The sequence below is a fragment of the Eretmochelys imbricata genome, chromosome 3, assembly GCF_965152235.1.
Source record: "Eretmochelys imbricata isolate rEreImb1 chromosome 3, rEreImb1.hap1, whole genome shotgun sequence".
Classification (NCBI taxonomy): Eukaryota; Metazoa; Chordata; order Testudines; family Cheloniidae; genus Eretmochelys; species Eretmochelys imbricata.
The window spans coordinates 166,872,120-166,885,213 of record NC_135574.1 but is presented as its reverse complement, the minus strand read 5'-3'; the positions used below and the strand labels follow the sequence as shown (position 1 = coordinate 166,885,213).

Sequence of the window (13,094 nt, the reverse complement as noted above, 5' to 3'; positions counted from 1 at the left end):
AAAATCCTATAGCACCCATTGTTCTAGTTTTCACACTTTATGGCACCAAAATCTTTGTTTCCTTGTCCCATGATTTTGTGTGATAAGGCATTGGATTAGGATTCAAGAGATCTAGGTTTGCTCCCAGCTCTGCCACAAAATGCCTGAGTGACCTTGGGCAAGTGACTTAATTTTGCTGTGCCTCAGGTCTCTATCCACCTGTGCTATTTCACAGGGGGGATGTGCATAATCAAATAATGCTCAGATAAGACAGAGACAGAACACACAAACATCAGTTTCTATTTTATTGAAAGGTTTAGACATTGTTCTCTCTGCAATATTACTGTTCAGAAAAACTTCAAATTAAATCTGACCTTTTCATTCTATTAAACCTGTTTGTCCCCATCCTTAGACCTCTTCCTCCTACTCAAAAGTTGGCTGGAGAAGTGTATTGTGATCCTTCCTATCCATGCTTAATGTTAATTGAATGTTTGTGAAAATCCTGCAGGCTTCCCACGTCAAAGGTCATGCAAATTAATAAAGTCATGTTTTATGTTGTCATCATGCATTATAAGGGTGAACAGTATGAACTATTAACTGAAAAGAGTTCTCAGACCAAAAACTTTCTGCACAAAGATCTAGTATTAACGGATATGTAAGTTGAGCTCAATCTGCCAGCGACTTCATTATGTCGGAAACAGGAGCCGAAACGCATGGGGTCAAATTTTCAATGAATACCTCAATCTGGCTTAGTTTCACGTATACAATCGTCTGCATGCATTCAGTTCTGTGCACAGTCATATTCCTATGCAAGTGCAAGGACAGGCCAACAGAACTTTAACACAAAATTGGAGATCACATTTGAACATCTGCCCCCCTCCCCCTGTGTTTTTTGGGGCTGGCCTGGTGCTGGAGAAGTCTGACTGCTGATACCTAAGGTGTAAATATGACACTGTGGTCATTATTCACTTAAAACCATGTTCAAAAACATTTACCATCTTAGGAATTCTAACAATATAGATTAAAAACCCAGACACTTCTGCAATAAAAGTATATGCAAAAAGAAAAGGAGTACTTGTGGCACCTTAGAGACTAACCAATTTATTTGAGCATAAGCTTTCGTGAGCTACAGCTCACTTCATCGGATGCATACTGTGGAAAGTGTAGAAGATCTTTTTATATACACACAAAGCATGAAAAAATACCTCCTCCCACCCCACTCTCCTGCTGGTAATAGCTTATCTAAAGTGATCATCAAGTTGGGCCACTTCCAGCACAAATCCAGGTTTTCTCACCCTCCGGCCCCCTACACACAAACTCACTCTCCTGCTGGTAATAGCCCATCCAAAGTGACCACTCTCTTTACAGTGTGTATGATAATCAAGGTGGGCCATTTCCAGCACAAATCCAGGTTCTCTCACCCCCCCCCACCCCCCGGCCAAACTCACTCTCCTGCTGGTAATAGCTCATCCAAACTGACCACTCTCCTTACAATGTGATCATACACATTGTAAGGAGAGTGGTCAGTTTGGATGAGCTATTACCAGCAGGAGAGTGAGTTTGTGGGGGGGGGGGGGCGGGTGAGAAAACCTGGATTTGTGCTGGAAATGGCCCACCTTGATTATCATGCACATTGTAAGGAGAGTGGTCAGTTTGGATGAGCTATTACCAGCAGGAGAGTGAGTTTGTGTGTGGGGTTTTTGGAGGGGGGTGAGGGGGTGAGAGAACCTGGATTTGTGCAGGAAATGGCCCACCTTGATTATCATGCACATTGTGAAGAGAGTTGTCACTTTGGATGGGCTATTACCAGCAGGAGAGTGAGTTTGTGTGTAGGGGGGTGGAGGGTGAGAATACCTGGATTTGTGCTGGAAATGGCCCAACTTGATGATCACTTTAGATAAGCTATTACCAGCAGGAGAGTGGGGTGGGAGGAGGTATTGTTTCATGGTCTCTGTGTATATAATGTCTTCTGCAGTTTCCACGGTATGCATCCGATGAAGTGAGCTGTAGCTCATGAAAGCTTATGCTCAGATAAATTGGTTAATCTCTAAGGTGCCACAAGTACTCCTTTTCTTTTTGCGTATACAGACTAACACGGCTGTTACTCTAAAACCAATAAAAGTATGTATACATTTGTTCATTCTTCAAATCAAGATGATACTGATGAAGGGCATTCTGCCTCTCATACTCTGTCTCCTTACAAGGTCTCTCTCCATAGTTTGGTTTTCAGCAAAATGCTCTTGGTAAACCAGAGGATGCAGGCTCAGTCCTAGGCCTGATGTTTGTTTTCTACTTGTTGAGAATATGTTTTCCATTCGCTGGAACAAGGAAATCTGAATCACTAACTCTGGTTTCTATTCCTGGCTATCACTGACCCAGAGATCAACTTGGCCAGCAAGTATTTACTGCAGGTACTGGGACGTTGGCCATCAAATTGTCCTGAGTCAAGTCACTGCCTAGCGTTGGGATTTCGTTAGTTGATAACTAATATTAACACTGGGATAACATACTCAAATGGAATTTTCATGCCGAGTCACCAGCAACCTACTTTGAGTCCTCTTCCCCTTCCCCACAACCCTTCCAAGTCACGGCTGCAACCCAATCCACTTTAAGCATTGACATCAGGCAAGTATCTTAACCTGTCTGGTTGATTCCTCAGTTTCCCCAGACATCCCTACATCAGATCAGTACTTGCCTGCTGGATAAGGTGGGTCCTTAAAAGTTTCTCAGGTCATTGGGTGAAAGATGCAATAGAAGTGCAAAATTTGTATTGATCCAATTTTCTTTAACTAATGAGGCAGCCACCCTATAATAGCCTTCTGTACCCCATATATTAAAATAATCACACTATTATTCTCAATTGGGTAAGATTCTACATTCTTTGCAATGCAGTAAGGATTGTGAACACAGTATCATAGTTCAACATATCTGATTCTTGTGTCCTGCATGCCTGGTTTGTAACTGAAGTGGCTTGGAAGCTTTAATATTTCATAGTGGTATAAATGAGGCATTCCTGGTCCCCTACTGTTAGGATATAGATATTCAGGCCTGTCGGTAAAGGCCTGTACTCGAAGAATTTAGGTGTATTCTTACCACTTGGCTAGTTATAGAGGTATAAAAGAAAGAATCAAAATCACTGTCTGCCGGTGTAAGGTCCTTCTCTTACTGTCACAGTCTGAGGCCCTATTCTTAGGCTAAGGCCTTTGGATAAGCAGCAGAGGCAGCCATAAGCTGGGAAGCGACGGGTCACATCCTCACATTCCAAACTAGTCACATTGAAATAAGGTGCTATTGGGCTGTTAGGAATACAATCCTGTCCTGATAGTGCCTATCACCTCCAGAGAAAGGGAAGTGCCTAGAAAATGTAAAAGGAAACTTAGTTTGATAGCATCCTGTCTGGCAAGAACTCACTTATCAATAGCTGGGATGTGAAATCCTCACTTCTGTATTGTTTTGTCATTATAGTTCCCACTTTGCTATTGTTTGTCTGTATAATCTCTGTCTGGTTCTGCGATTGTTCCTGTCTGCTGTACAATTAATTTTGCTGGGTGTAAACTAATTAAGGTGGTGGGATATAATTGGTTACATAATCATGTTACAATATGTTAGGATTGGTTAGTTAAATTTCAGGAAAATGATTGGTTAAGGTATAGCAAAGCAGAACTCAAGTTTTGCTATATAGTCTGCAGTCAATCAGGAAGTGGGTGGGTGTGTGGGTGGGGGAAATGGGAACAGGGAATGGGGGTGGGGAAATTGGAATCATGTTTGGCTAAGGGCAGGAATGGGAACAAGGGCACAGGTGTAAGGCTCTGTGGTGTCAGAGCTGGGAAGGGGGACACTAAGAAAGGAAACTGGAATCATGCTTGCTAGAAGTTCACCCCAATAAACATCGAATTGTTTGCACCTTTGGACTTCGGGTATTATTGCTCTCTGTTCATGCGAGAAGGACCAGGGAAGTAAGTGGGTGAAGGAATAAGTCCCCTAACACCTACATTTAGCATAAATTATGTACATGTTTTCGAATAATGTTACAGTGAAACAGAAGTCAAGCTTGGAAATCTATCACAGAGTTTGCCATCAAGGTGCTGACACAAGGCAGGCACACAATTTATATCATTTATTCTCCACACAGGGAAAACTTAACTTTTACTTGGACATTTGATTCCTGTCAAGTTCCTCTGCCTCAGTCTAAGCTATTGGACAGTCTGCTAGCCCTGGCTAATGTATCTTTCAGCTCCTGCTCTCCACTACAACTAGCTCCTTCTCTCCACCTTTATGGCCTACTATACACTAGGATAATTTCCTATTGCCCAAAGCAGGGATATGTAATGGGTGCAATTGAACCAGTGCTCAACTTGGTTAAACGGCCAAGACAAACTATGTTCTGCATGGTTTCAGAAAAACATGATAAACGCTTTGAGGGTAAAGTGGAAGCAAGCCTCTTAAAGGCCAAAGAAATCTAGGTCACCCTTTGTTCCCTCTAGTCTCAATACCTGTTAGATCACATTTATTAGACAGATCATTTTCCTAGCCATAATTACTTCTGCTATGGAGTCAACCGGAATTCTTTCCAAAAGGTGGAGACTGAGTTCCTCCTTAATGAGCCAATCACCACAACATATTTCTAATGCTCCCACTGTAGTGTCTGTTCTCCTCAGCCCAGCTAACATATTCCCCCTAATGCATATCTCACACAATGCTCTTCACTATAGGCTTCTTGGGCAAAAGGTCCAACAGCTCTTAACTGGAGTGGACAGAAGACTAACATCTCCACCCAGCTTTTTTAATTTTACTCCAGTAACAGTTTCTGCTCTTCTCAAAAGGCCATGGCTAAGTGGCTGTCTGGTTGTATCCATGTGTGATGGGGTGTCCACCTGACAGGACTGGAAGGGGTTAAGGTGGCCAGGCCAGCCAATTAATTCCCTAGGCTGCACCTGGGAGAGTCAGGGAGCTAGGAACTGATTGATTAGGAACAGGCTCACCAAGGCTGGATCTGGCAGAGCCTTTATAAACCCAGGTAACAAGCTGCAGATAGGGGTTGCTGCTGGGACAGGGCAGTCACTCCCTTTGAAGAGGGAGTGAGTTGGCAGCTGGTATTTCTAGAGAAGGGGGGAAACTAGGAAGAGTAGGAAGCAGTCCAGGGAAGGAGCAATGCGGGCTGAGAGGGTAGAGCCCAGAACTGTTGAGCAGAGGGCCCCTGGACTGAAACCCAGAGTAGAGGGCAGGCCCAGGTTCCTCTATTGGCCACTGATGAAGTGGCACCATCAGGGCAGCATAGGAGAAGGCTGCCTGGGACTGTTTGTACAGAAGGACTTTGAGTAACCCCGAAAGGGGAAAAGATGGATGATGACCCAGCCAGAGGGCCAAGTCACGAAGAGGAGGTTGCGGTTCCTGGAGAGATGCAGGTCTGCAGGGTGAGAGGAAGATGGGAGAGGCGCCACCTGAAGATGACACCCCAACTGGCAGAGCTAATCCCCAGGATGGCTATCAGGAGGCACTACTGCAGCCAATCATAATCACAGTTGAAACCCAGAAAGTCTGTCATGCCAAGACAGTATTCACCGCATTGCCAACTGCTGTGATTTTGTCACAAATCTTACAATATTTGGTCTTTTACTTAAAGCTACGGCTCCTGGATTCAAATGATTTTCATTTAAAAAAGTTTCTCGCCCTCATGTTTGGAAAGGTAGGTTGGAAATGTGAAGACTCGAAGGCCAGAAAGAAAATATATTTGTAAGAAGTTATTTAAAAATCTCACGTTTAAGATCATCTAATGCTATCTGAATGGATAGGGGGTTGGCAATATTGGGATTTCCTCCTAGGCCTGATTTCAATAAGCCCCTAAAAACCACAGGAAGCAGTGATGGAAACAGCAGGAATTGGCCTTGAATCTCACAAGCTTCAGATCACAGCAGTAGCTATTTAAAGGATCTGTGCTCAGCCTTGTTGGTGGGAAGAGAGGAGGGGTTAGGTGAGAGCTCACATGAATTGGGGAAGGGATATTCTACTGTAGCTATGAAGTAGCTTAAGGACTAAAAATCCTAATCAGCTGCTCAGCATTACTATCAGTGGGTGTCAGCTGTAAATAAGGAAAAATGTGAGGGGAGGGCACTAAGATCCAGGAGAAGCAGCAAGGTAGGGAAAAGGGAGGGAGATGTCACTGGGAGCTCTCACCCTCTTAGTCTTGTCATCTCAGAGAGAGGCTCAGTCTATTTATATTACAGGGCTGGTTCCCATTTAACAACACTTCCAAATGAGTTACCCCCTCCCTCCGACTCAGTCAGTTGTTCATTGGTGAGTCAGTAATTTAATAAACTTTGTGCGCACACAGTCACCATTTAACACACTACTTTCACAAGAGCAATGACAAGGCCTAGCTCAGGGCAGGATAATGTAGCCTCTAAATCTTAAATTTAAGGATTTAACCAAAAACTACAGAAGACAACTTGTTTAAATAAAATGCTATTTTAAAATTTGAGTCATTCTATCAGCATTTAACTCAAAGCAGCAGAAAGGTAATAAAAACAGTGTCAGAAACACCCTTCTAATAATTATTTGTATTACTATTGCACTTAGGAGCCCAGTCACGGACCAAGATCCCACTGTGCTAGGTGCTGTACAAACACTGCCAGCCCCAAAGAGCTTACAATACTTTGCACTTAATAGCACCTGAGACACTCCAAGTGCTTTACAATGAATTCAGCCTCACAAAACCACTGCGAGGAGAAGTAGTATTCTCATTTTACAAATTGCGAAACTGAGGTTCACATTAGTTAAATGTCTTGCTTAATGTCAGGAAGCATGACAGAGAGCTGAGAACAAAACACAGATCCTCTGACTCCCGGTCCTATGTTTTAACCACTGACATCCTGCCCCTCTGATGAATGAAAAATGGATTCTTACATGATGGTGTGCTGACAATAGAAACACAGATACGTCTCTCTCTGAGGCTCTGTTTGTCAGGTTGAGGTGTCCAATTGCTGGTCTTGGAATGCTCTCTCCTTTGCTGTCTCTCACCTTCCCATTAGACTAGTCCAAATCTTAATATATAAGCGCAAACTTTGACAATAGGAATATACTAGTCAGGGAATGTTATGTACTTCGGTTACTGGAAACAGAAAATGATCACGCCAACCTTTCCTGTGTCTATGACAGCGAATGCAGGCAGAGGGGGTTCGTTATAGAAGTGTGCAGTAGAAGAAAAGGGACAGCGTAGGAACTAGAGCACATTGCAGTAACTCTATGGAGAGTCTGAACGAATAAGTAACAACCAACAGTTGAATTAAAGTAGCCTGTTCCGGAACATCTGTGATAAGATGGCAATTTACTCAGATTTATTGTTTGAAACCAATGAACATTTTTGATTTATTTTACCTCTTGAACAGGTCTGAAAGACTTTCATGTTAGTCACTGGAGCTGGGCTGGTTAGTTCTGACAGGTCACTTAAGTCACGTGTTTTTCCCCACTCGCTGATTTGACTAACAGACTTGGGCTAATGGGGCTCATGCTAGTGCTCTAGCTGTACAGACAGCACTTTGAAGTTGCAGCTTGGGCTAGAGCTTGGACTCTGAAAAATCCAGCATAATTATATGCTGGATATCCCAAACAGTACTAGTAAGGAGGGATATGAAGCATAATGTGTAATGGGATTTAACCATTGAAGAATACAAAGGTTACATTTCAAGTCAATTTGCTGAACGCTCACTTTAGTGCTCATCTTTTGGGCATTCAGCATATAATTCTAGAACTGTTGCAATTTTTAGTAATCTATTCGTAGGTCTCCTTTAAGCTACAACTATATGTACATAAAATCTAACTTGTGCTTATTTTCTTAACACACAATACTATTCACTCAAATCATATTAGTTCATTTGGGTACATACCTCCTTGGGTGAGGGTTCAAACCATATCTAATTATTATGAAGTATCAAATATAATGGTATATTAAGACTTACAGAAATACAAGGGACTATTAAATTGACTAATTTATATGCCTTATGACAGTCTACATCTAAAAATCTCTTATTCTTCACATGTGCATCTGTTGACTAATCAGTGTGAAAAACTCCTTCAGCATGTCAGAAAGAAACGCAGGTACTCGCACAGCAAACAGCCATTCTATACAAATCCATTTCTAGTTTTAGCTGGTTCTTTCCCCTATCTCCCCCACACAAGGACAAAAACAAAAGCCCCCCGTGAGTACGAAGTCTAAAACTAGCAACCTGCTCCCACCCCCCCCAAAATTGTTTAACACTGAGCAGGTTTTAAGGTTTAAGGAGTACAGTAACTTCCGCCTGCTCTTCTTGTAACTTACAATGTAAGCAGATGTTGAAAATCCCTAGAATTGGTTGATCTGAGCAAGCAAAACCGAGTAACTTACTCACTGCTGGATGAGCTGTTGGCCTGTATTTTGCGGTCCTCGCTGCACTGACAATGCAGCATACATCTACCCAGGCTGAAAATGGCAATTGGCATCCTGTTTTCTTGTAACCATACTGCTCTCATCAGCATGGCATCAGACACGGATAGACAAATGAGAGGACTTGTCACCTGCCTTGACTACTGATTTGTTACATTCCCCTGTTCTGGCTCCCCGAAGCCACTTATGTGCCACATGGCACATTGGGAAGAATGCATGAGGCTAATCACATACACACTCTTCCTGAAATACAGCATGGAGTGAAACTGCCATTCTGGGGCATTTACAACAAAACTGAGGTTAGACACACAATTTCACTTTCAGCCTCATTGCTTGGAGACAAAAATCAGAGTGCTTGGAGGTAAGGGATTGTCAGATCAGATCAACAAGCTTGTCTTTGAGGGACATAAGCTTTTTTTGCTATGAAAATAATTGGGTCAATGTTAGCATTGGGCAAGTTTCCCTAGCCTACCCTCAAGTTTAGTTTTATTGCGTGAAAAACATTTTGACAAACCAACTTTCCTGTCATTTATTAATTCCAAATTAAGAAAGATCACAGCCCCACCGTCACAATTTCCTTTCATGTCTTGTAAAGTTGCAGTCAATGCATTTTCATCCATATATTATGTCAATTTATAACAGGGTAAGAACCAATATTCATTCCCTAGAGTAGGAGCTGAATAGTTTAACCTTTTACCTTTTCTTTTGTTATTTTCACTATCAGGATGGTCACCTCCCCCCCCCAAACCCTTCCTATTCCTGGAAGCACTGGAAATACCAGCTCCATGCATGGAGTGGATGCAGCAAGCCCCTAGTTCATCTCTCTGTTCCATAAATGAATTTAATATGGAGTCTCTAGCTATTAAAAAGGATGGTCTTGTGGTTAAGGCACTGGACTGGGACATCAGAGTTCAGTTCCCAACTCTGCCAGACTTCTCATGTGACCACAGCTGAGTCATTTCTTTCCAGAGATCAGTTCTCCATCTGTAAAATGGGTGGAGTACTTCACCTCACAGGCATGTCCTGAGAATAAGTTAATGTTTGTGAGGAACTTGGATATTACAGTGAGGAGACCATGTACATACCTAGATATCACCTTTAAAGACACAGTACCATCTTTCCAGGCCATCTGCCCTCTGCCTCATTTCTCCACTCATTAGATATGTTCTTTCAATAACCAGGCTGATATTTATAATGTCCTGCTATGTGATGTACCACTGTGCACGTTAAGAAAATCCATTTCCTTTTCACCTAGGATACGTCTACACTACAGGAACAGCAATGGTACCATAGCAATGGTGCTGGCATAACCCCACAGTGTAGACACAGCCTACACCAATAGAGGGGGTTTTTGCTGTCAGCGTAGGACCACTACTCCCAAAATGGCAGTAGTTAAGACCTACCAGAATCTATACTGGGGGAAGGACAGCATAGCAACAGCAGGTTGGGGGAGGGGGTAAATTTTTCACACCTCAAGTGATATAGACATTGACTTAAAATGTTAAGCCTAGACCCGTTCTCAGCCTGTCAGCCACTCCCCCCTCCCTTACAAATGAACTACTAGTAGAATCCATAAGCAAAAGGGCAGATTTCCTAATTTCTATTTTGTTGTTGTTGGGGAAGGTGGTATTTTATTTTGTGACACTCCTCCCATTTGTGTCTTGTATCCCCCTTAACTTCTTTCAAAACACTCAGGAATTAATTCTGAACAGCAATACGCAAAGGTGATGAAGCCCATCCATGCTTGCTTCCAATTTCTTTCTTTGAGAGTCACAAGTCAAGAAGAGGCAAAGTAGGCTATTGCCTAAGGAGGAAAAGAGGTAAGACCCCTACACATCATCATCCAGCTATGCTGAGCAGGTGAATGCTGAAAAACAGGACATTCTGTACATACAAAAAGCAAGGTGAGAGGCTCCAGCCAGCTTCTAGAGTGAAGCCCATCTGGACAGATATTGAAATAAAAAAAACAACTGCATTCAAGCTCCTATTAGAGATGCCATGTTACAGCTACCAGATTAAAAAAACAAATTTAAATGAGTGAGGTTCACATACAGCATCTAGCTGATGGCACCTAAATACCAGAGTGACGGCCGTATTAGAAATTCACAAATCAATTCCTGCTCCCATGCATAGGAATTAAAGTGGCTGCGAAGTCCAAAAGAAGCTTCTCCCCAGCACCCTGGCAGGGTCCAACTTTCCTTTGGAGCACTAAGCAGGGATTTCCCAATAGGGATAGATTAGGTGTATGCCACATGATCTATTTTCTGAGGGTGCAAGCATTAGTGGATTTTAGTCCTTCCAGAGTCTTCAAGGTTTCACATTTCAAAGGAGGAATGAAAACTATTTGTGAGCAGGTGGTAAAATTAGACTTCTAGTAGTGCTATTTATGGCGAAATCCTTCAAGAAATCCCTGTTAAAATGACTAACATGGTCAAAGATCATACCGACTAGGCACCAGAGCTTTGGCTTTTAATAGTCCCCTACTTATAAACGTTAAACATTAAACAGATTTACAAATTAACCTTTCCTCTTTTAAAAAAATTAAAAGTAAATAAAGCCTGGCAAAGGCAGATAAAGATGAAACAAAAAAGCCATTTCTATCCTCCTGTTTGAGGAGGAAGAACCAATCATTTGTTCCCATCACTGAAACTTCACTTCCCCTTCAAAAGTAATTTCTCTGTTCTCCAGGTGGCATCTCTTCAGGACAAGTGAATACAGAGGCAAGAGAATGAGCAAAGACAGGTCTGTGTGCACATTAATTACAATGCTGTTGGCTGAAATGGTACCACAATATTCTTCAGCTTCACAAATACCAAAATTACTACTATAATCACACAGTATGATGTCCGGACAGTCTTGCCAACAGCTTCACATTACAAGACACCCACCTTATGTAACACTGTTTTGTTCGGTATTGAACTGTCCAGGCTGTTAGCAGGTGGCCTGAGAGCCCAAACACCAGAACATATGCTCCTCAGGAAATGGCAGGTTACCAAGAAAGGTTCTATCCACACAACTCACAGTCTCCCCTACTGGCTAATTTCATAAAGCGCTGCTGCCATTGGTTCTGGAGAACATACAGCTGGGGGAACAAATTGTAGACTTACTTAGTATAAAAAAATGGAACTCCAGACTTAACCCAAGTTGTACCTATTTACACCAGGACTGAAGCTGTCTACATGACCAATGGGTGCAATTCCCAGCTTGTGCAGACATATTTGCAGTGATAGGTGCAGCGCGAGTAGAAATAGCAGTGTAGCCACAGTAATGCTAAGCCATCCTGAGTACACACCCATGGTGTTCAGGAGCGTTTGTACTCGGTATGGTTAAACCATGCTACCATGGCTACACTACTATTTACTCTCATGCTAGCTCTTATCAAGTTAGCGTGAATGTATGTATACAAGATGGGAATCACAACCTTATAGCTTGTACCATGGACATAGCCTCAGTGTGGTTCACATGACTAGTTTAAGTTCAACAATAATGGCATTAAGAACAGAGGAGGAAATTGGTGGGACCACCAAAGAGTTTAAATGTCTCCAAAAGACATTGTATCCAAGCAAAGTGAGATGTCTGTAGTCTAGCCCCCTAAAAATTAATAGCACTTTTGGTGACTAAAAACGCGAGTACGCTGTTCTTTGCTGCTGCTGTTGTTGCTGCGAAGGTGGCTGTCCTTGCTGTTGTTGAAGGCGAACCTGTTGGGAGTAGGGATCCTCAAGAGATTTAACAAAAATGGTGGTTTTGGGCCCCGTCTTCCAAACAATACCATTTAAGTCTTTTACGGAGGACTCTACTGTGATGTTATGGGTGCCAAGAATCACCAAGTTCAACAAAAACTGAGTGCTGAAATAATCGTTGTGTGGTTCCACCCTCTGCTCCATCTCATTGGTCATGCTGTCAATGGGGATCTGGGAATACACGAAGGGTCAGAGTGTCATTCTAGACAACCTGTTAAAGGGAATGTTCAGATCCTGACAAGCTACTGCTCATTCTGTATAGTACGATACAGAAAGACAAGCGAGAACTCTGTTCTCACTTTTCCCAAATCAACTGAGGCCTGATTTTGAGCCAGGCCTCACCTATCCTCTGCTGATGGGTGCAAAGTGCATCCACCAATAGAGGCAACGTAGCTGAGATCAGTTATTTTCAAGCAGCTCTAAATCTTAAATTAGTATCTAAGTAGGATAAACATTACAGTTCTAAAACCACTAGGAAGAATGGTCTACTTTTCAATTGGCTTTTCACTGAATATTACAAAATTGCCTAGCTTGCACACGTCGAAGCTTGTGCACGTCAGAAGTGTGGATCTTTGATGAGCTATTCACCTGAATTTAACATAATTGTATTTAACTATTCATTTAGGGCAGACTGCATTCCTATTGTCAGTTACTGTAGGCAACAGGAAATCTCAATGCCTAACACAAAGGCATTTCAAATGTTTGTGTGGCTAGTTGTTAGAGAATTAGCTACTCTTGCCTTTCTCCTCAGGTGACCTGGCTACATTCAGAAGGGAATGAAGTTCCACGATATGAAGCCAATTCCCCCAACAGTTAGAATGAGGAGTTTCTGCTCCAGAGAGCCCCACATAAGGCCAGTGTCAGTTTGCAGCAGGTATGGACTGAGGAACTCAGACAGCAATGCATGAGGAAGCTAGCACATTCCTTATCTGCACTATGCCTCGCTCTAACCAATG

General features: G+C 42.5%; 1 protein-coding gene across 1 annotated transcript in view; it reads right to left on the bottom strand.

Moving 5' to 3' along the window:
• Positions 1 to 7,312: 7,312 nt before the first annotated feature.
• INTS7 (integrator complex subunit 7) overlaps positions 7,313 to 13,094 on the bottom strand; it is a 39,814-nt gene continuing 34,032 nt past the window's right edge. Inside the window, exon 20 of the mRNA XM_077813782.1 lies at positions 7,313 to 12,309. Within this exon, the coding sequence (XP_077669908.1) occupies positions 12,016 to 12,309 (294 nt within the window). The 3' untranslated portion in view covers positions 7,313 to 12,015. The remainder of the gene's footprint in view (positions 12,310 to 13,094) is intronic.